The 20,052-nt window shown below is 43.8% G+C and overlaps 1 protein-coding gene across 2 annotated transcripts in view; it reads right to left on the reverse strand.

The window, feature by feature from the left end:
- The window catches only part of Hmgxb3 (HMG-box containing 3), a 47,477-nt gene that overhangs the window by 25,004 nt on the left and 2,421 nt on the right, over nt 1-20,052 (reverse strand). Inside the window, exons 2-7 of one of the 2 annotated variants that reach the window (XM_087593121.1) lie at nt 17,446-17,581; nt 16,454-16,628; nt 12,274-12,771; nt 10,740-10,838; nt 1,767-4,034; nt 524-942 (exon numbers count right to left, since the gene is read on the reverse strand). In XM_087593121.1, the coding sequence (XP_087449247.1) occupies nt 524-663 (140 nt within the window). In that variant the 5' untranslated portion in view covers nt 664-942; nt 1,767-4,034; nt 10,740-10,838; ... (1 more) ...; nt 16,454-16,628; nt 17,446-17,581. 2 annotated transcript variants of the gene reach the window in all.

Consider the following 20,052-nt stretch of genomic DNA (forward strand, 5'->3'; position numbering starts at 1 on the left):
TAAGCAATCTTTCCTAGTTTTCATAATCAGTCTGTCAGATATATTCTTTCCAACTCGAGGTCTTTCACAACTAATCTTAAGGCATCTAGGGACTATACCAAAGGTCAAATGGAAGCCAGAGATCAGGTCAAACTGAGTCTCTGACTACCAGTCAAAGAATCTTTGCACAGGATGCCAAAATAAGACTTCTTTCTAGTCCCATATTCAGGACTGGTAACATATGGGGTTTTTTGTCTTTTAAACTCTGCCCACAACCTGTCCCAACAAGATCCTAGCTACTACTAGGATATTCTTTAGGAAGACTGACAGAAAAGATATACAAGGAGCATAACAGCAATGCACAGATGGCAGTGTATATGGTAAATCACACTGTGTCTCTAGGCAGCGGTGCTGGGGCCTCTCTGGGCTGCCTCTGCTGCCTCTCTCAGGACCGCTGTAAAGATACGTGACAAAGCAAACATGGGACTCTTGCTTAGCTGCTGTTCTAAACACATCCCAGTAATACATAATCACACTGGCATACCCTGAAGACTTTTTGTGAGCTTGGAGTAAACTGGAGGTGCTGGTCCCCTCGGCCGATGGTGGTATGTCTGGTCCAGGACTGTCATTCTCAGTTGTCCCCAGCGAGACCTCAGCCTGTATATCACTCTTGACAACTGGCATCTTGGTTACTGCTGTATTGCAATTCCCAGGAACTTCTTTGACCAAAACATGAGCATCGGAGACAATCACTTCCTCCCACTCACTGTCCTCGCCCCCTTCTCTTGGAGGAGCTACGTTTAAGAGCTGGCTTACAGCTTCTGAGTTTTCCAGAGTCAATTTTGAAGCATTTTCCTTAGAGGGGTTTTGCTCAGTGGTGACAGACTGCTGATTTCTTTTAATCACAGAACCTTTGGAGGAGACACCTGAAGCCAATTCCACTTTGACTTTGGCTGGCTTTTCCTAGAAAAAATAAAAGAGCTTGTATGCATAAAGGCATTTTACAGCTGACAATGATATTCTCTTTTTGAGCCCCTTTAAAATGCATGGGTAATAAATAAGGCAACGAGTCCACGGAGAAGAGTTAAGTTGGAGAGTGTAAGGTGACTTTATCTGCTCCAGGGCCTTCTCACTGGAGCCCTGGACTCCCCCGGGGCGAGCCTCTTTTTCATCATCAGGCTTTCCCCATCTAGAAAGAGGCTGCTATCCTGTAGTGCCACGTGGTTTACTATGGGAGCTTTCCTAAGAGTTTCAGTTCATCCTAATGTGTTCGTTGGGGTTCACTGTTTCCAATCCCTTAGAGAAAAACCTTAGCCCCAGACTCTTTCCGATGAGTCAACAGGAATGACTACAAATACGTCACCCATTTCAAAACTAACCCACACACATTTGTTATGTTAGAAGTCACACAGGGGCTCACTAGGAAGCCCTAGCCAGCATAAAACTCGCTATACAGACCTGTACACCAAACTGGCCTCAAACTCTAAGGACAGCATCTATCTGTGCCTCCAGAATGATGCGGTTATAGGCATGTGATGCCATTCCTGCCTGTCAGATCTAGTTTTAAAGTCCTTGCTGCCTCTGCTTTATTCAGTAAGCACTGCTGTGGAAATAACAGCAGTTGTACACAAACACACATGAATACAAATATGTACGCTAATTTTTTTTTAAAAAACACTGATTGTCTCTGGTTTAGGTTTTATGAAAGGTACTATATATGAACTAAGAGAAAAATCAAAAGATGGGTTCCCCTCCTAATTCTGTGTGTGATATAGGGCAAGCTCTACCTGAATTATTTCTTCACATAAATGACAGGACTGAGTTCCCGTAAGGTGGCACTAGACTCTTGCTGGTACGGAATACGAGCGTGAGTTACCAACCCCATTCGGGATTAGAAAGAGAAATCGTAGCCCCTACAGAAGTCTTGGCTGGTGGCCAGAGACTCAGCTCCAGTCCTGACTATCTCTGGCTTCTGTTGTACTTTGGACATTAGTCACTTCAGGTCTCTTGACTTCAGTTCTGAAAAACACTGAGTTGGACATTAAAAAACCCCAACAGAAACAAGACAGAACTCTGGGTGGCCCAATTCTTCACTTCGTAGGGCCTGCCTGGATGCTGCATGAAATACAGTATCTGTGGCTAATGTCATTAAAGTGTCAACCAAAGTCACTTCAAAACTTCTACAGCCATCTGGGCAGTGTCCTTTTCTGGCTAAAGACCAGAAACAGATGACCTTACAGTGACCACAGATTCTACCACAGACCAGCTCTGGAGGAACGAACACGAAGATAAAGGACCAGGTAAACAGCTTATTTAGCACAGCGCAGGGAAGTCAACCCCAACCAACAGCCTAAACTCACCTCTTAAGATGCAATCTTTGAGCAGTACACTGCCTACCAAGTAGGCTATTTAAAACTGTTTGTGGAGAAAGATAATGAAAAAATTTAACAAACACTCTCCAGATCATCTCACATCTGTCACCGACTCAGCCTCAACTGCTTAGATGTTGCTTTAGATGGAACCGAACACAGAGCTAAATAATCACTCACACAGCGCATGGAAACGAAGCCTTGCGTTCCACAGCCTCACTCACCAGCTTCTATTCCAACTAACTCATGGGGAACTGTGGCGTGCACTTCTCACTGACTTTAGCCAGTCGGACCCCAGGAACAACGGAAGAGAAGGCCAATCTTTCCCCAACTGCCATGCATGCACATGTAACTTCAAAAAAGTTTATGCCTGACTCAAAAATTACAGCCCAAATCTTAGATTCTGCAGCTAAAGATAATAAAGATGGAGATAATAATACCTGGGAAAGTATGGTTTACGGGGGAAGGTGCTGCATAATTAGCTGTGGGAATTTAGCAAGCTACTTCTCTTTAGTTTTCCCCAGAAAAATGTAATCAAATGGAGTAGCTGATAACCAAAACCACCTTTACATCTAAAATGGTATGTAAAATGGATGCAACACTTTCTCCTCATCCTCATTCTGTTGGTTAGGGGACAAGAAATCTGATTCGGTCAAGATAAGGATTAAAAAGCTAAAAAGAATGTTCTCATGAGATAAGTAAACCATGGCCATGTTATGTCAAGGGGCACACAAGTACTTACAGGTACATACATATTTTATGAAGAAAAGTCAAGATAAACAATCGGGGGCCAGTGACACACATGTGCGCGCACGCACATGCACACACACACACACACACACACACACACACACACACACACACACACACACACAAACACACACACACACGTGGCTCTAAGACCTACCACCTTCAGAAGCTGACCAGCGGCAAATGTGGTCAAGCACAAGAGAAAGTCTAAGTGGAGTGCTGAGGCTAAGAAATGAAACACACTGGAACTGGGCGGATGGGGCTTCTGTAAATTATCCAGAGCCTCAGACATGGATTCTGTGAAGGAACACCACCTAAACCCAAGAGGTTTAGTGTCCAGTTCATCTTGAGGATTTCAGTTAGTCATAAAAGAAATGTCAGGTTTAGAAAAAAAGACAGACAGACAGACAGACAGACAGACAGACGTGGCCCCAGTGGCTAAGGTGCCTGAGCACAAGTGTGAAGACCTGAGTTCTAAGCCCAGTACCCACACAAAGCAGGAGCAGTGACTTGCACCTACAATCCTAGTGCTCCTGTGAACAGAGCAGGGCATGAGGAACAGCTTATCCTGAAGGCAGCAGTGGACAACAAAAGAGATCCTGCCTCAAACAGTGAAAAGCACTGGCCAACACCCAGGGGTGTCTTCTGATCTCCTATGTGTAACACTGAATGCATGTACTTGTACTCACTCAAACGAGCACACACATACTCCCATACACATCATAGACATGTTAAAGGTTTAAAACAAGCCAGTGTTAATTTAAAAACAAAACATCTGTTCTGGGGTAATGGAACAGACCTTACCTTTGGGATCCACTTCCCACCTAGGAAGTTACCACAAGTAGGGCACTTAGGTGGTTTGTGCCTGGTGACGTAGGTAAAAGAACAACCTGGGCTCGTGCATGTCCCATGGCCCCGGCGAGTGTATGTTGTAGTCTGTAAAACACAAACAAGAGTTAAAACCAAACGAGAGTTAAAACCAAGAATGCAGCCCAAGACTCTGCTGACTACATTAGAGTACCAAGTAGGCACCAGCCCAAACGCTGATGACACCACAAAAGATGAGTTACAAAGGTCCTGTGGAATAAACTCTCCATGGCTAATAGGTGCCAGCAGTGATGGCTACAGTTGGATATGGTAGCACATAGTGCTCAACACTGTATCAGAATCTCATTTAATCCTCTCATCAATACCATTAATAGTAGGTATTACTCTTCTGGACTCCTTGGGCAACAGGCACAGACATGCATGCAGGCAAACACACACACACACACACACACACACACACACACACACACACACACACACACCTCCCACTCCCCAGTCCCACCAACACTTGGGAAGTAGAGCTAGACAGATCCCTGAATCCAAGGCCAGCCTAGTCTACATGGTGAGTTCTAGGATAGCCAGGAATACATAGACCAATAGACCGTCTCAAAACAAAACAACTAAAAAACAAAACAAAACAACAACAAAACAAAAACAAAAACAAAAAAACTTGCAGTGACTCAAGAGCAGTGCTAGACCTAGAACGCAGGACACCCTCATTCTTGTTCCAATACTGCTTCTGTGAGTCTAGCTGTGCCTTTTGGCTCTACACACTTCACAACAATGCTTTATCTTCATTCTTATTAATTACAAGTTAGAGATCCCACCGTCAATAATTCAAATATACAAAATGAGATCTATGGACTCTGAAAATAGACGACGATCTGAGAATAGGAAGCAGGTCATCTGCTGCTCCCCAGGGCATCCATCCTTTGGGAAAACCTCGACACCGGCTCACTGCATGTTAGCTGGGAACAAAACCGATTTATTTACTAGCCATGCTCTACTTCTAAACAAATGCTGAAAATATTTACAAATGATTATTAACTGTCACTCCCACTGCTCTAGCCTGGCCAAAAGCAGTAATTCTCCTTGAGCAAACACCAAATGCCACTAGCTACCTCTGAGAGCAGGCATAAGAAAAAGCTGCCCATCACTGTGGCACCATGTCAAGAATGAATGCCAAGAGAAGTGACACCAAGGGTCACTACACCAGGCTGTAGGTTCCAAGTTAGCCATTGACAAACTGGATGACCTAGGAGCAGTCACCTGGGTTTTCTTCTCTGGAAAACCCCATCCTCTTCCTGTGATAGAGGCACGCCATGAACAGATGTCAAGAATGAGGACACATGCAGAGTAAGCTGTGGGGATTTTTAGTTTGCAACTAATATAGTCAGACTGCACTCATCAGGGCAGACTCGCTCCTCTTTTCCCAGACCATTACCCCAACCAATAGACTCTTCCTGCTACATATCCTCGGAGAGCAGAGTGCGAATAAGGAAGTGAGTCCTAGGAAGTTACTGTGCATTTGGAAATCCTCCTCAACAGGAGCCTGAGGGAACAGGAACTCGAGACAAAAATGCTGACGCTTAAGGATGCTTCAGTCCTAAAACATAAAAATGTGTCATAAAACACTTTTCTAGAAGAGCCACTTCCTGGAAGATAAGGTCTCTAGAAAAATGACCAATTTTTCCAGCGATCGAGCTGCAGTGGAGACGGCTCAGTGGGGAAGATGCTTGCTACATGAACTTCAGGACCTGGGTTTAAATCCTGAGCACCAGTGCAAACAGGAATGTACCTGTAATCCTAGTGCGGGAGCAGACCAAGGCAGGCTCACCTGCCACTGAGCTCCAGGTTCAGGGAGATAAACTCCGTTTCTGCAAGGAGGCTGGGTCGAAATGGGAAGCCACGTGGCATCAACCTTTGAGCTCTATGCACACACACTTGTGAATGTGTGAACACAGACACACACACTGCAGCAACTCTCTGATCTAAGGACGTGCTGCTTAGCACAATGGCACAGATCTGCATTCCCTGCTGCTTGTGAAGCCAGGCAGGAGGATCGTTTGACTCTATCAGAGCAACACAGTTAAGATCTTTCAAAACAGCAAACATCAAACATATAGTTTATCTATAACAAAGGCTGTTGAGAGTCAGACTGGGGTTAAGTTAAAAATGTATAGCATTAACTCTAAATGGAGAAAAAAAATGAAGCAAAAGGATTTTGAATTCAAGGTTAGCCTGGGCTACAAAGTAACACAGAGATCTCAAAAAGAGCGAAAGAGGGAGAAGGTGAGTAAAAAGTTGGGGGGAGAAGAAAACAGTCGTGAAATTTCAATTAAAATCAAAGGAAACTGAATAGAACCAACCAGACAAATGCAACAACAGCAGCAGACTGTGAGGGTAGAGTTCAACGTCAACCTTATAGAACAGAGGATAACTGAGGAGGAGATGTGTCTCTTTATCTGTGAGGGAGGGAGGGAGGTTTCCAGAGAGGGTTAACAGAGTGGGTAGGATTTACCATCAGAGTGGGTGGGATCTTCCAAACGGCAGCTTAGACATGAAGGGTCTAGGGAGAATCATGTCTTCTTGCCTTTGAGTGAGTGTGCCTATCACTGCCTTTAGCCTGTCAATGTGGGCCTAACAGCTACACTCTCTAAGCCTTCAGTGCCAAACTGGGGCTTGCTGAGTTGTCCCCAGCTTTTTGGTTGGACTGAACAACTCACCAAGTTCTCTACTTCTTCAGCATAAAGATAGTCATTGTAGGACTATCCAGTCCTTATCATAGAAATCAATCTAATAAATCCCCCTTTATAGCGCGCGCGCGCACACACACACACGCGCGCACACACACACACACACACACACACACACACACACACACACACACACACCCCTCTCTATTAGTTCCCTTGTTCTATAGAACACTGCCAAGGCTGGAGCCATTCCTAGACTACGTGACCATATGGTTTATAGGCTAGAAATCAAGTAGTTTGAACCTATGGGCAAAACAAACAAACCAACCAACCCCAAACTTAGAGCCCAATAAACAGAGCTCACCTCACAATTATGGTATAAGTTCAGAAGAACAGCATGCTAACAGAAATGCAGAGAAGACGGCCTGACTCAGCAGGCTCCAGAAAGACAAGGGACTCTATTGGGAACTGGGCTAGAATCCCGTTGTTACAGTCACAAAGTGTGTCTGCATTCTGCCCATGTCCTGGTAACGAGTAAGGCTGAATCAAAAGTACATTTCTTTAGCAGAGAAGCATAGCATTTAGGCCGGACCACAAGCCACTGCCCGAGGCTCTTACTCAGCTCTACAGTGAGGGGGAGCAAAGATGTAAATACACAAGTGGAGAGGAAACGGGCAGGGCAGGTGTGCAGAAAGTAGCTATAGTTGTAAAAGAGAAACCTTTAGCTCCATACTGGGACACTGCCAAGATGCCCTGAGGGCAAAACCCCCACCTCAAATGCTCCAACTCTTGAAAATACAAATTCAGAAGACAGTCTGGACTGGGAGAGTTGCTGAAGGAGTTCCCTACTCAAAAATAATCGCTGGGAGTTTTCCCATGTTTAGCTGCCAAGGTACATAGAGGCCATGAAAGCTTTGGTGTACATCTGGAGTGAGCAAGAGAACTTAGCAGCACTGTCTACACGGTTCTGCATACATGTAAAATACAAGAGTTATAGGGTCATAGAGGTTGGCACCAGACTTTCAGAACATCTCTGAGGCCAGACAATACGTAGCAAGACTAGAGTCTCCGCAAGGAGGCCCAGAAAGTCCTGTGTGAAGCTGTGAAGGTAGAGACTGAGTTACAATGGAGACCTCAGGTGTTGGAGATGCTAGAATTGTACGATGTCTGCTGGAGACTTCTGCCACAGACTGGTGCTTGCCTAAGAAAAAGGTTACATGTTGTACAGGCAGCAGAACTAGGAAGGTAGGCCTGCCTAAGCCTGTTGGAGCCATGGTGCCAACGCAAACCTGACTATTGGACATGTTGCTATAGGGTACTGTGTTTGTCCTGTTAGTTTGCATTTTGCTTCTATTCAACCTCTCCTTACCCTTCTGCAACCCCCCCCCTTTTGGAATGGGAATGTTTACTCTGTGCTGGAAATACTTGTGCTTTGACCTTACAAAGGCCCACAGTTAAGAGAGTGCCTTGAGATCTTAGAACAGTCTCTGGACTCCATGTTAGAAAGGGCAAGACTTCAGGACTCTTGGAGATGAATTAAATGCATTCTGCATTAGACGGCCATAGGCTTTTTGAGGCTGGGGTAGAATGTTAGGATAAGAGTGATTGTGAGGGACCAATTTATGCAGTTAATGTGGCAAAGGCCAATAGGGCTTTAGAAGGAGTGAAAACACGCACAGCGCTAGTAGGATGCCTTCTCTCATTACATGACGGGACAGACACACCAAAGGTCAGCACGGATACCAAAGAGTTGAACAATACTGTCAATCAGTCTGACCTAATCTGATAGAACACAACATTCTACTAAACAGCAGAATGCATACTATTTTCAAATTCACAATTATCAAGGCAGACCATATTTTGGGTAATAAAACAGGGAGTTTACAAGGACTGAGGCTCTCCCTGGAGTTGAGTTATACAGCCAACATGGGTACTGGGAATGGTACCCAGTCCTCTCCAAATGCTCTTAACCCCCGAGCCTCCTTAGCCCCTTGATATGTGTACTTTAGCATTATTTTTTTAAGAGGTCAATCAGGGCATTTTATAAACATCCATATGGATAAAACTGATAAGCTAACCCAGACATTGTAGCTCAGACTTGGAACCCTAGCAACTGTGAAACTGAGGTGCTCAGGGTCAACCTGGGCTACTTGGTGAGTTCTAGAACAATCTAAGTTATAGAGAGAAACCTTGTCTAATGAATGAATAAGTAAAATTAACAACCCAAATGAATGAATCAAAATTTTTCAGAAAGATAAAAATACTAAGAACTCCTGGGACTTGGTGACCCACACACACAATCCTAGCACTTTCAAAGGTGAGGCAGAACTGCTGTTAATTCCAGGCCAGCCTGAGACCCTGTCTCATGATACCCCATATAAGTAAATAAGTGACCTACTTCTGTGTATGTGTAAATTAAGACTTACAATAAAAACTAGTCCACAAACAAAGTTCTTCCCTGACTTGACTGGCTACTGAACAGTTCTGGAAGAAATACAGAGACTATGACACGAACTTGTTTAGGAATAATAATGTGTGTCAGCTCACTTTATGAGACCAATACTCCTAAAGCAGTAAAGACAAAAATTCTGGACAAAATTTTAGCACATCAAAATCAAATATATAAGAGGGTGAACTACAAGTTCATATTTGTTGATGACTAGAAGTGAGTTTACCCCAGAAATGCAGGTAGCATTAACGTCTAATAAACAATGAAACCAACTGCTCCAGCTGAGCGTGGTGCAATCCATCTTCACTCCCAGCACTTGGGAGGCAGAGGCAGGTGACCTCTGTGAGTTCAGGCCAGCCTGGTCTACAAAGTTCCAGGCTAGCTAGAGTCACAAAGTGAGATCTTGTCTCAAAGTGAAACAAACCCAAAAGAAATCTACCACTTCAATCAACACATACCACCTCTACAAACACACAAAAGCATTTGACAAATCCAACATACACTGCTGATAAAACAAAAACAAAAAACTCCTAGCAAATCAGAAATAGATGGGAATTTCCTGAACTTGATAAAGGGCAAATATAAAACAAAATCCCATTGTTAAGCAGTCATATTTAGTGGTCAGGACTGATTCCTTTCTCTAAGGTGGAGAATGAGACTCAGGCACCTGCCTTAGCACTCCCACTCAGCACTACACCAGAAGACCTAGGTAATCAAGTAAGGAAGAAAAGGACAATGGCTGGGGATGCAGCTTCAACCAGAGGACATGCCTGACACACTGTATATGCAGCACTGCATATACAACAAAAACAAACAAACAAACAAACAAACAAACAAACAAACACCTAGACTAAAACTGCAACAGGACTGTGTATCTAGAAACTCCCAGTGAATCTACAAACAAGCCACTAGAACTACTGAGCTTGGTAAACTTGTGGAACACAGATGCTGTATGAGAAATCTGCTTTATGGGCTGGGGTGCTGACTCAGCACAAGAGTGTCCACTGCTCTTCTAGAGGACCCGGGTTCCATCCACAACACTTACACCCACACCCACACGGTGGCTTACCCACCTATAATTCTGGTTCCAAGGGAGGCAGCACTCTCTCCTGGCCTCCACAGGCACCTATATGAATTCAGCACACAGACATACACGCCAACAAACATCCATATGCATAAAATATAAACTTTTAAAAAATCCCCCTTTTTACTCCATACTAATAGGGTCTAAGCCGTTAGTTTCAGAATACCATTTATAATAGCATCAAAAACCATGACATATTTAAGACTCCATCCCAGAAGCTGCAGCGTGTGATGGGCAAACATCAACTGTGTCAGTAAGCCGGAGTTCTGGCTTGCTCATACCCACGAGGACCTCTGGGTTGTCAGTAATGCTTAACTAGCTCCGAGGCTCGACAGTGTTGTGAAGTCAGGATGCTGCTGAGAGAGTTCTACAGCCACAAAGGTGGTCCTAGGGCGTTTCAGTCTGTCCACTTAGGGGAGTCCACAGTATCGTGGAGCTGCACCTACAGGACTCCTGACCAGCAACGAGTGGCCCAGGGGACTCCCAAAGACCACTGCTGGCTCCCATGTCCTAAGGCTGTAAGACTTCGCAAAAGTCCTTTAATAGAAAAGAATGCCACGGAGCCCTAATTCCCCATTACTGACCAGTTTGATGGAGGAAGGGTTCTCCACAACCGAGTAAGCAGGCAGAGGCAGCATGATGAACTGGGTGGTTGGAGCAGAGGGGTTATTCTCACTGGAGTCCTGTGGGCAATGAGAGGACAGCTGCTTACAGTGTGCACAACACCAAGGTCACGTGCAATACCGGAAAACTGCATTAAGCACAAAACTCAGATGATGAGCTCACTTGATATGCTTGGCAAAATAAACAAACTGTCATTTCAAACTAAGACGAGAACTTAGAAACAAGAGAAACTACCATAGAAGATGTGCTACAACCATTTTACAGGAGAGAAAAGTAAAGCTGTTATGGGTCAGTGACCCCCAAGATCACAAACACTTGTAAGAAAACACTATTCTTCTGACCCTATAAGTGGTCCTGGAGAGATGGCTCAGTGGTAAAGAGAACTGACTGCTCTTCTAGAACCTGGATTTGTTCCCCAAATCCATGCGACAGCTCAGAATCATTCTTAACTCTAATTCCAGAGCACCCAACTCCTTCTCTGGCTCTGGGTCCCAGGCACAGGCATACATGCATGCAACTCTCATATGACACATAAATCTTTTAAAAAGCACTTTCTTTTTAAAAAAAAAAAAAAGCACTTTAAAAAAGCCTCCACCAGACCAGTAGCAAGGCTTCATGATCATAAAACAGTACCGAGGCAACATTTAATAAACACGTACAGGGGCTGGACAGAGTTCTTTAGAGTACCTGCTTGCTTCCATCCAAGTCACCGGACACACTAAGACACACTGGTCCTCTTATTCTGAAGAGGATGCCCATTTCTCTAGGATGCTAGCCTACCCAGGCAAACACTATAGTTATAGCACTAGAATTAACTCACATGTAGCAGTTCCTCTAGAACCAATCAGATTTTTGCTTTCACCTTAACCAAGAATCCCCTGGTTCAATGGAGAAGAGGGCTTGCTCTTTTTTTTTAAATTAAACATTTTTATTACATTTAATTGACATATCATGTGGGTATTCATGTGACAGCTTGGGGAGGTGGGAGGGAAGCTTGTTGAGTTCTTGGTTTTCCACATTTGGCAGCAAGTACCTTTACCCACTGAGTCTTCTCAACAGCCCCAGATTTCTTTGTTTCTCAGGTCCTAGTTTTATAACCCTGTCCTTGAAGAGAACTTTTTTCCCTATTCCCACCTATATCCAAGAGTTCCACTCAGTAATCCTCACATACAGTTCAAGTTATCATTGTGGTTTTCTAAAAGCGATTTCAGGACACGAACTCCTGACTGGCACTAACAGCATGAAGCCCATGGTGCTGACTCTCAGATAGATTAAATATCCTTCCCAGCTATCCTAATCTGCCTCGCCTATTATCTTAGTAAGCTGGGCTGAGAGGTGGTAAGATGTCCGAGAAACTGAGAACTCTGGAGCAAGTCTAAGGCCCAGAAACATTAAAATACCATACCTATACCCTTCATTACCCTGTTCAAAGCCACAATCTTTAAATTTAAAGAATACCAGACAAAGCAGAAGACATTAGCTAAAGTCACTTACCCTCATGACCGTTACCACTGACAAGCTCTCCCCAACCTGGGAATGTGGCACAGCCAGGCTTCCAGTAGGGAGGTCTGATGAGCCATTTACTAAAGTCTCTTCAATTACCAGGCTTGTCTGGTAAGGTTGGTGGCTCTCTCCTACCTCCAAGGACGCCTCCTCCAGGAGCACATCGTGGCTGAGGATCTCTGAGGTGGCAATCTCCTGCATGGCACCCGGCTGGGAAAGGGCTCCTACCTCCTCAGCCAGGGCCTCCACAGCCAGGCACTGCTCTGCCATGCCTGCATGGCTGGCTACTACTTCTGGGGAAGCATTAGGCATGAGAGTAGATCCTTTAGGGGACATCTGGTTCTGAGCCACACACAGCTCTAGCTGAGGGCAGCTCCTGTCTTCCTGCAGGGTGCTCTTGGGAATGATGATGTATTCCGATCGCGGAAGGATCTTTCTGAAACCTGGGATGTCCGGAACCACAGCAGTCAGTGCAGAGAGCTTAGAGTTCTGAGAATGAGGAAGCCGAGAGGGAGAAAAACAGAGATAACGGCTCAACAGCTCTCCAAGTCATTTTTATGAGCTCTTTACTTTTGTTGCCTACAAAAGGAACCAGACTCTACTACCCGACTAATTCATAAAGAGCAACAACATGCCATCTTTATTCGAATCAACAGAGTTTACCTGCTTAAGAAACTGTAAAATGACTTATGAGTCTCTGTTGCTAGGTCTTTCTGCAATGCTAGTCATTGAACAAGGGGGCCTTGTGCATTCAGGGCAAATGCTTTTACATCTGTGACACTGAACTCTGGAGAGGGGACAGATCTGGAATCTAAAACTGTGAGCTTGAACACCAGGTCTGCATAGTGTTCAACACATTCTATTCCTTCTTGAAGCCTTAGCAACCACCTATCCAGTTTTGCTGGAGTTTTTATAAAGGGACCTGGCAATTTGTGAGTTCCGTTTAAGCTTTGATACTTTTGAGTTATAAATACCAAACTGAGTCCTGCTAGATTATCAAACCCTTTAAAAGAAATGCAACTGTACAGAGACTGAGATAGGACACATGGTGGAACTCGGGATTTGGATCTCAGTAATTTAGAATTACAGGGATAAACAGGATACTGAGCTAATAAAGCGCTGTGAGAGAAATTGTATACGGCAGGTAACTATCTGGTAAGGTGTTGAATGTGTTAAGGGAGTGCAGGGGAAGAGACCCAGCATCTTTAAACTCAGAAACACGATGAAACCTGTAACTTAATTTTAACTTAAAGACAACACTATTCGTATTACCAATTAATACACGAGGAAACCAAGGTCAAACCTCATGAGGCTCCAAGTCCAAGACACATAATTTGTAAGAAATACAAACCTGAACTCCAGACCAGTTTTGTTTTTTTTGTTTTTTTTGTTTTTTTTTTAAAGATTAAGATCAGGTACTAGAAACAGCCCCGCATAGCAATCAGTGTCCAAAAGGGAAATTGTGTTTGACTTGTTTTTTTTCTACTTAAAACTAAATCATCCAGTAAGAGAAACAGAACAAAGTCAATGGCTAAATAAAAACCCAAGTTTAATGTAAAAAAAGTTTTCAAAGCACCTTTTAAAGCACACAGAAATCAATTACAAAAACATCTTAAGCAATCAAAGGGGAGAGTGGATAGGAGTGCTCAAGGATCGAGGCCGTGCCCAGATTGAAGAGGTGAAGAGAAGAGGCCCTCAGACCAAGTGTGAAGGAAGGTGGGCTGGACTGAGTCCTTTATAGAACTTTCACTGGAAAGGAAAAGGAAAAAGGCATTTTCAAAACACCTTGGAAGAAGACACATCAGGGCAGTGGGATTAAATGGTGACAAATGAATAGAGTGGTCCTGACTGAAACAAACAGAGCTAGGTAAAGCCTACACAGCCATGAAGGGCTATCACAGAAGTCACAGGTCCTGCAGGAATACTGAAGGGCCATCAAGACAGACAGTTGCTAAGAGACTCTTGACAGTCTCTGAAAGTGCATATGCATCTGTACACCAGACAAGCTAGAAAACAAACTCAGCACAGAAAGCTTAGTCAAGTCTCAACACATTCCAGGTACTCATTAACTAACTGTCACTTTTTCTTCTTACATGGTACTGGATTTAAAAAAAGAACAAGTTTTTTATTTCTAATTACATTTATGTTTTGCAGGTATGATGCACGTGCACTGCATATATTCTTGGTGTCTAAGAAGGACAGAAAAGAGAAGCAGATCCCTTGAAAATGGAGTTACAGAAGGTTGTGAGTGGCCATGGATTCTCTGCAGGAACAGCCAAGTGTCCTTAACTGCTGAGCCATTTCTCCCTGCCAGTACTGGAGTTTTTACCTACTGAAGAGTAACACTTATAGACCAGATCGTAATGTGCCGAGAACTAAGATAACTGATTTACATTATATATTTTAATTTTATCTTTATATAATTATATAAACTAAGGTTAAAGATTATATATTTTATAAAAATTATTTTACTTTATCTATTTAGTTGTATGAGTGTTTTACCTAGATATCTATTTATTACATATATACTTGGTGTCCTCAGAGGTTAAAAGGTGTGTGTGTGGGGGTGGGGGTGGGGTAGTTCACCTGGACCTGAAGTCATAGATATTGTGAGCCACCATTTTTGGCTCCCAGCATCACTGGTGCTGGGAACCTAGCCCAGGCCGTCTGTAAGAGCAACACGTGTCCTTCAACAGTAAGCCATCACTCCAGTGCTGCAATATATATTTTCAATATTATGACTGCTACAAGTTCCATTTTTTAGATAAGAAAATTTAAACAACTCTTCCAACAAATGACACTTATCTAGTGTCCTGGGGTTAGTGGTGAAGTACACGTAAATAAGCACATGAACACAGACGACAGCCACTGCACATGACCACAACATTTAATCTTGATAAAAAACACATCAGTAGTTGAGATTATCAGACACAAAGGCCTTCCTTTATTGTTTTAAAACAGGTTGGCACTAAGGGTGGAACCCATGGCAAATACGCCAAGCATACGCTCTGCCAGTGAGTTAACTTCCCTAGTCTGTGACTGCAGGTTTCACACTGCGAAAAGCATATGGAATAGATACTTTTCTTACATTTTCCTTCCCCACGCCCCTTGGCTGAGGTTAACTCCCACACTTGTTATAAGCAGATCATCTAGTGATACAAATACACTAGCATCTTCCAGACTGTAGGTGACACAATCTACTGGAGGAAGAGGCCTATCTAGACAGTAAGGACAAATAATCTGACTGGCAGTGGCAGATGGACTCCATTAAGGAAAAATCTAGTTCGGCTATAGCACAGCTGTTGGACTTTTTGCTCTTCACGTTTTCAAAAAGGAAGTTAGAAATGACTGTCTAAGTTAAAAGAAAAGAAAAAAGGTTAGGTTAAAAGATTTTGGCCAGCAGTCACAAGAGTTTCCTACAGCGGTCACAAGAGTGCCAAAAAGCCGAGCACACAGCTCACGTGGCAGAGCACCCGCCTACTCTGAATGAAACCTTAGGTTCTTTCACTAGCACCAAAAACCAAAACAATGAATTTGCAGTTTAAATGGTCATCCATGTATTCTGCCACTGTGAACTAAAGATAACAAATGGCACACAGACATCAGTCTAAATGCATCTTTGCTAGTTCTTCAGTTCAAGTACCTGGAGCCCCAGATGCCGGCATCAGCCTTGGTTTTAACCCTGCACTTTTCTTCCGGTGCAGCTCATAACCAGCAGCAACAGCAGTACCTGCTGTTACACAGCCGCTCGGCTCTCCTGCTTTCCATACAAACCTAACTCCTGACACTAGTCACAACAAGACGCATGAACTAGGTGGGCCACACTCAGCTAGACACAGGAAAAGATGGTGAACAAGGAATGCCTATGTGAGCCACTACATTAAAGAAAAATGTTACCGTAAGGGTAAGGGGTTCCAAGTCACAGAACAATTTAGAAAGGGACCAAAGACTCATTATAGAGAACTCAGAAAATGCCTGCTTTCTGTACTGCTGCATGAAGAAGAATGCAGAGCATCATGGGTACGGAGGCAGACACAATACCAGATTCAAGAATGATGATGTAAAAGCTTTTCAAGAAACTGAGTCACGAGAACAAGGGAGTTGGTCTTCCCAGCTCTCTACCCATTAAACCAATGAAGAGGGAAGGGAGCCTAAGGGCAGAAATACTTACAGGATCCAAACCTTCTTTCTCTAGTTTGGCTTTCTCCAAGTAGTAACTTCTCTCCGCCACGCTGAGGAGCCTCCAGCTCTCACTAATCTTCTTATTGATCTCAGACTGGGGGAGGTGGGGGAGCTCCTGCTGCACTTTCAAGTAGATGTCATAGTAGTACAGAAGGTAAGCAGACCTGCGGAACCAACAACGCCCTTACTTCAACAGCACTTTCTGCAACTAGGGGTGCTAGTGAAGGCCATTAAAATGAAGCAAAGTCGAACTCTCAATTCAAGCACTGTTTCTAAATTAGAAAGAAAACTCAGGTGAGTAAGATCTGTAACACCCCCAGTTACATAGTCAGAGACAGACAAATGTGCAGGGGTGCTGTCACTGTACTCCCAGGCAAAGGTTACAGTAGAGGCTGGTTACTCAGGCTCATTACACACATGCATTACTGTTCTGCCTTTGGTCACCTAACTGGCCAAATGTTAACTCATCAGGGCTGATAAAAGAAAGCAGGTAATTATCAAAGTGGTGCAGTAAGAAACTGAAATGCACGACATCATAGAAATCACTCATTTCACTTATAACTGTAATGTTCGTAATGTCCTGTTTAAAATGTTTAAATAATCATTGTATAATAAAAAATAACACACAAAACAGCCTACAGAGTCTAGCACTACTCGGCTCAAGCTCCTTTAACGGCCTGGTAACATAAACTCTGTCCCTCTGCACCCCCAGTCTCTCCCCTACATCAATGTCCAGTCTCTCTCCCTCCCTCCTTCTCCCTGCACCCCCAGTCTCTCCCCTACATCAATGCCCAGTCTCTCTCCCTCCCTCCTTCTCCCTGCCCCCCACTACATCAATACCCTCTCAGACTGTCTCTCTCCCCCTACATCAACGCCAACTCTGACAAATGCACTCTAAATGAATCTTACATCTTCTTTAACACAGCTCCCCAGGCAAGCTTGTTGCTAAGTACCATCAGCAACCAAAATATTAAGACTAACCTGGGTTTCTTGGCCTTTTCTCCATGTATTTTATATTTTTTCTTCTTCTTAGGTGGCCCAGGGGAAGTGTAATAAGCTTCCTCGATTTCCTCCATCAGGACAGTTACCTCAGTGCCGTCATACGGTGCGTCCATGGCTAGAGACATAAGCCAACACAAAGGTTTAAGGATCCAATATAGAAGAGCAGCAGCCTCCAGGGCAGCGCAGCAACTGTCAGGGTCTGGGGTTGAGACATTTCCCAAACTCAGCAGACCCTAACAAGCACATGTGGTGCTTGATGCTTACCTGAATGAGACTCTCTAGAGGGTAAGGAAATCAAATGCCTCCACTGAATTTTGTTTAGGCAAATTTGGTACCAGATTTTTGAGAACCTTCTTTTACATTCATTTCCTCATGGGATACAGCTGTCCCATATAATGAGAATGTCATAAAGATCTAGACTTTTTTTTTTTTTTTTGGTTTTTTTTTTTTGGAGCTGGGGACCGAACCCAGGGCCTTGCGCTTCCTAGGTAAGCGCTCTACCACTGAGCTAAATCCCCAGCCCCCTAGACTTTTTTTTTTTTTTAACATTACCCAACCAAGAGTTAAAAGTTCTGACAGGCCCTACCCTTACAGTTAGTTTCATTGCCTTAAATAAGTTTCAATGATTCAATTAAAAACGTAATAATAAGGAACTTTATATGTAATAGATTTAATTATGCTGCCAGCTTGTGTGATTTGGGGCAGGTCTTCTAATTACTTTAGATTCTGTTATCTCTTTCCTGTATGTTTAAAAAGCAGTGGGTAGGGGGCTGGAAAGATGGCTCAGCGGTTCCCAGCATCCATGTGACAGCTCAGACAACTATGTATAACTTTATTTCCAGGAGATGGATACTCTCGTCGGATGTCCACCACAGGCACTAGGCACTTACGTGGTACACAGACATGCACACAGCAAAACAGAGAGTAAATAAAACTAAAAAACAAAACAAAACAAAACAAAAAACAAAAACCAACAAAACCTTAAGCGTTTGCTTCCACATCCCAGGACAGCATGAGGGAAGTTAGGGCAAGAACTAGAGGCCATGGGTAAGTGCTACTTACTGGTTTGTTCCTCACAGTTTGCTGTCTACTTTCTTAACCACTGAGGACCACCACAGTGAGCTGAGCCCACTACCCCCTACATCAATCATTAGTCAGAAAATATACTGCAGGCTTTGACCACAGGATGACCTGGCAGCCGGTATTTTCTCAATTGAGGTTCCCTCTTCCAAAATGACTAGCATTTGCTGAGTTGACATAATAACTAGCTGGAGCACAGCATGCATGGGAGTGGGTCCAAGTGTGTGCACGTGGTGACCAGAGGTCAATCTTGGTGTTCTTAGATGTTGTCTATCCTGGTGTTTGAAACAGGGTCTCGCCTTGGCCTAAAACTCGACGAACCGTGTAGGCTGGCTAGCTAGTGAGCCCAGGGACTGCCTAACACTGAGATTGAAGTGGGCCACTTTTAAAAGCATCTGAAGCTTGAACTTGGTTCCTTATGTTTACCCATGGTAACTGTCTCACTGGCGAGACCCATTCCCACAGATTTACGTGTAGGACTCAAAGGATTTAAATCCTGTAACTGTTGGAGAACAGCCAAGTACTGTGCTAATAAAGGAGTTCACTATTAAAGCCTATCATCTGTATGAAGATATTTAACAACCCACCCACCCACGAGGCCCAAATATCGAAAATAGGTTTTTGATCTAAAAATTGAGCCCTCGGTTCTTTTCCTCACAATGTTACAGTGCCACCCAGCTTGACTGGCAGTCTTCTGCAGTAGGACTATGAGACAAATTCTGGTGGAAATGCTCTCTAATAATGCTGCCAATATGGAAGCCACCAGTCACAGATGCTTACCATGAACCTGAAATAGGGCGACTGGCAAAAGCGAACTAATTTTCGGTATACCGAAGTGTAACTGCATGGCTAGCGGCTGTAGTGCAGACAGCACAGATCTGAACAGTACCCTTGCTGTTGTGTCTGGTAGGAGTATACCTGTAATTCCAGCACCTGGAGCAGAGACAGGAGGATCAGGAGTTCAAGGCCAAACCACAGGACATTAGAACCTGACTCAAAAGAAAACACCAAACCAAAGCCAAAAACCGAACAGTAACCCGACAAACCAACACAGTCCCTAGTGCCAGGTAGCTTTTCTTTTCTTTCTTTCTTTTTTTGTTTTTGGTGGGGGTCTAGGAAAAGACAGGCATAAAAATTTGAATTGTTCAAGAAGAGCTAATTATGGCCATGAACTAAATTGGAATTTCACCAACTCAATCCTTAGAGGGAGGAATTTTATGAGAAGGAAACACGACTGCTCTTTAGATCTATAGAACAAACACCAGGAGATAGAGTTGTGACAGTGAACTCAAACATTAACACACCGATAGGTAGGACAGAGCCCACACACAGCTCATTCAGACCTCAGAGATGGTAACGGACGAGCAAAAGGAGAAAGGGAAATCAGGAGACTTGGATACAAGCCCGAATTCTTACTAGCTGAACAGAGACGAGTGTATTTCCTACTGGTCTCATCTTTTTCTCTTAGGAGATGATGATGATGATACAGTGAGCCCAAGCTCTGAA

This window comes from Rattus norvegicus, chromosome 18 (assembly GCF_021556685.1).
Source record: "Rattus norvegicus strain SHRSP/BbbUtx chromosome 18, alternate assembly SHRSP_T2T, whole genome shotgun sequence".
In the NCBI taxonomy this organism is placed as follows: domain Eukaryota; kingdom Metazoa; phylum Chordata; class Mammalia; order Rodentia; family Muridae; genus Rattus; species Rattus norvegicus.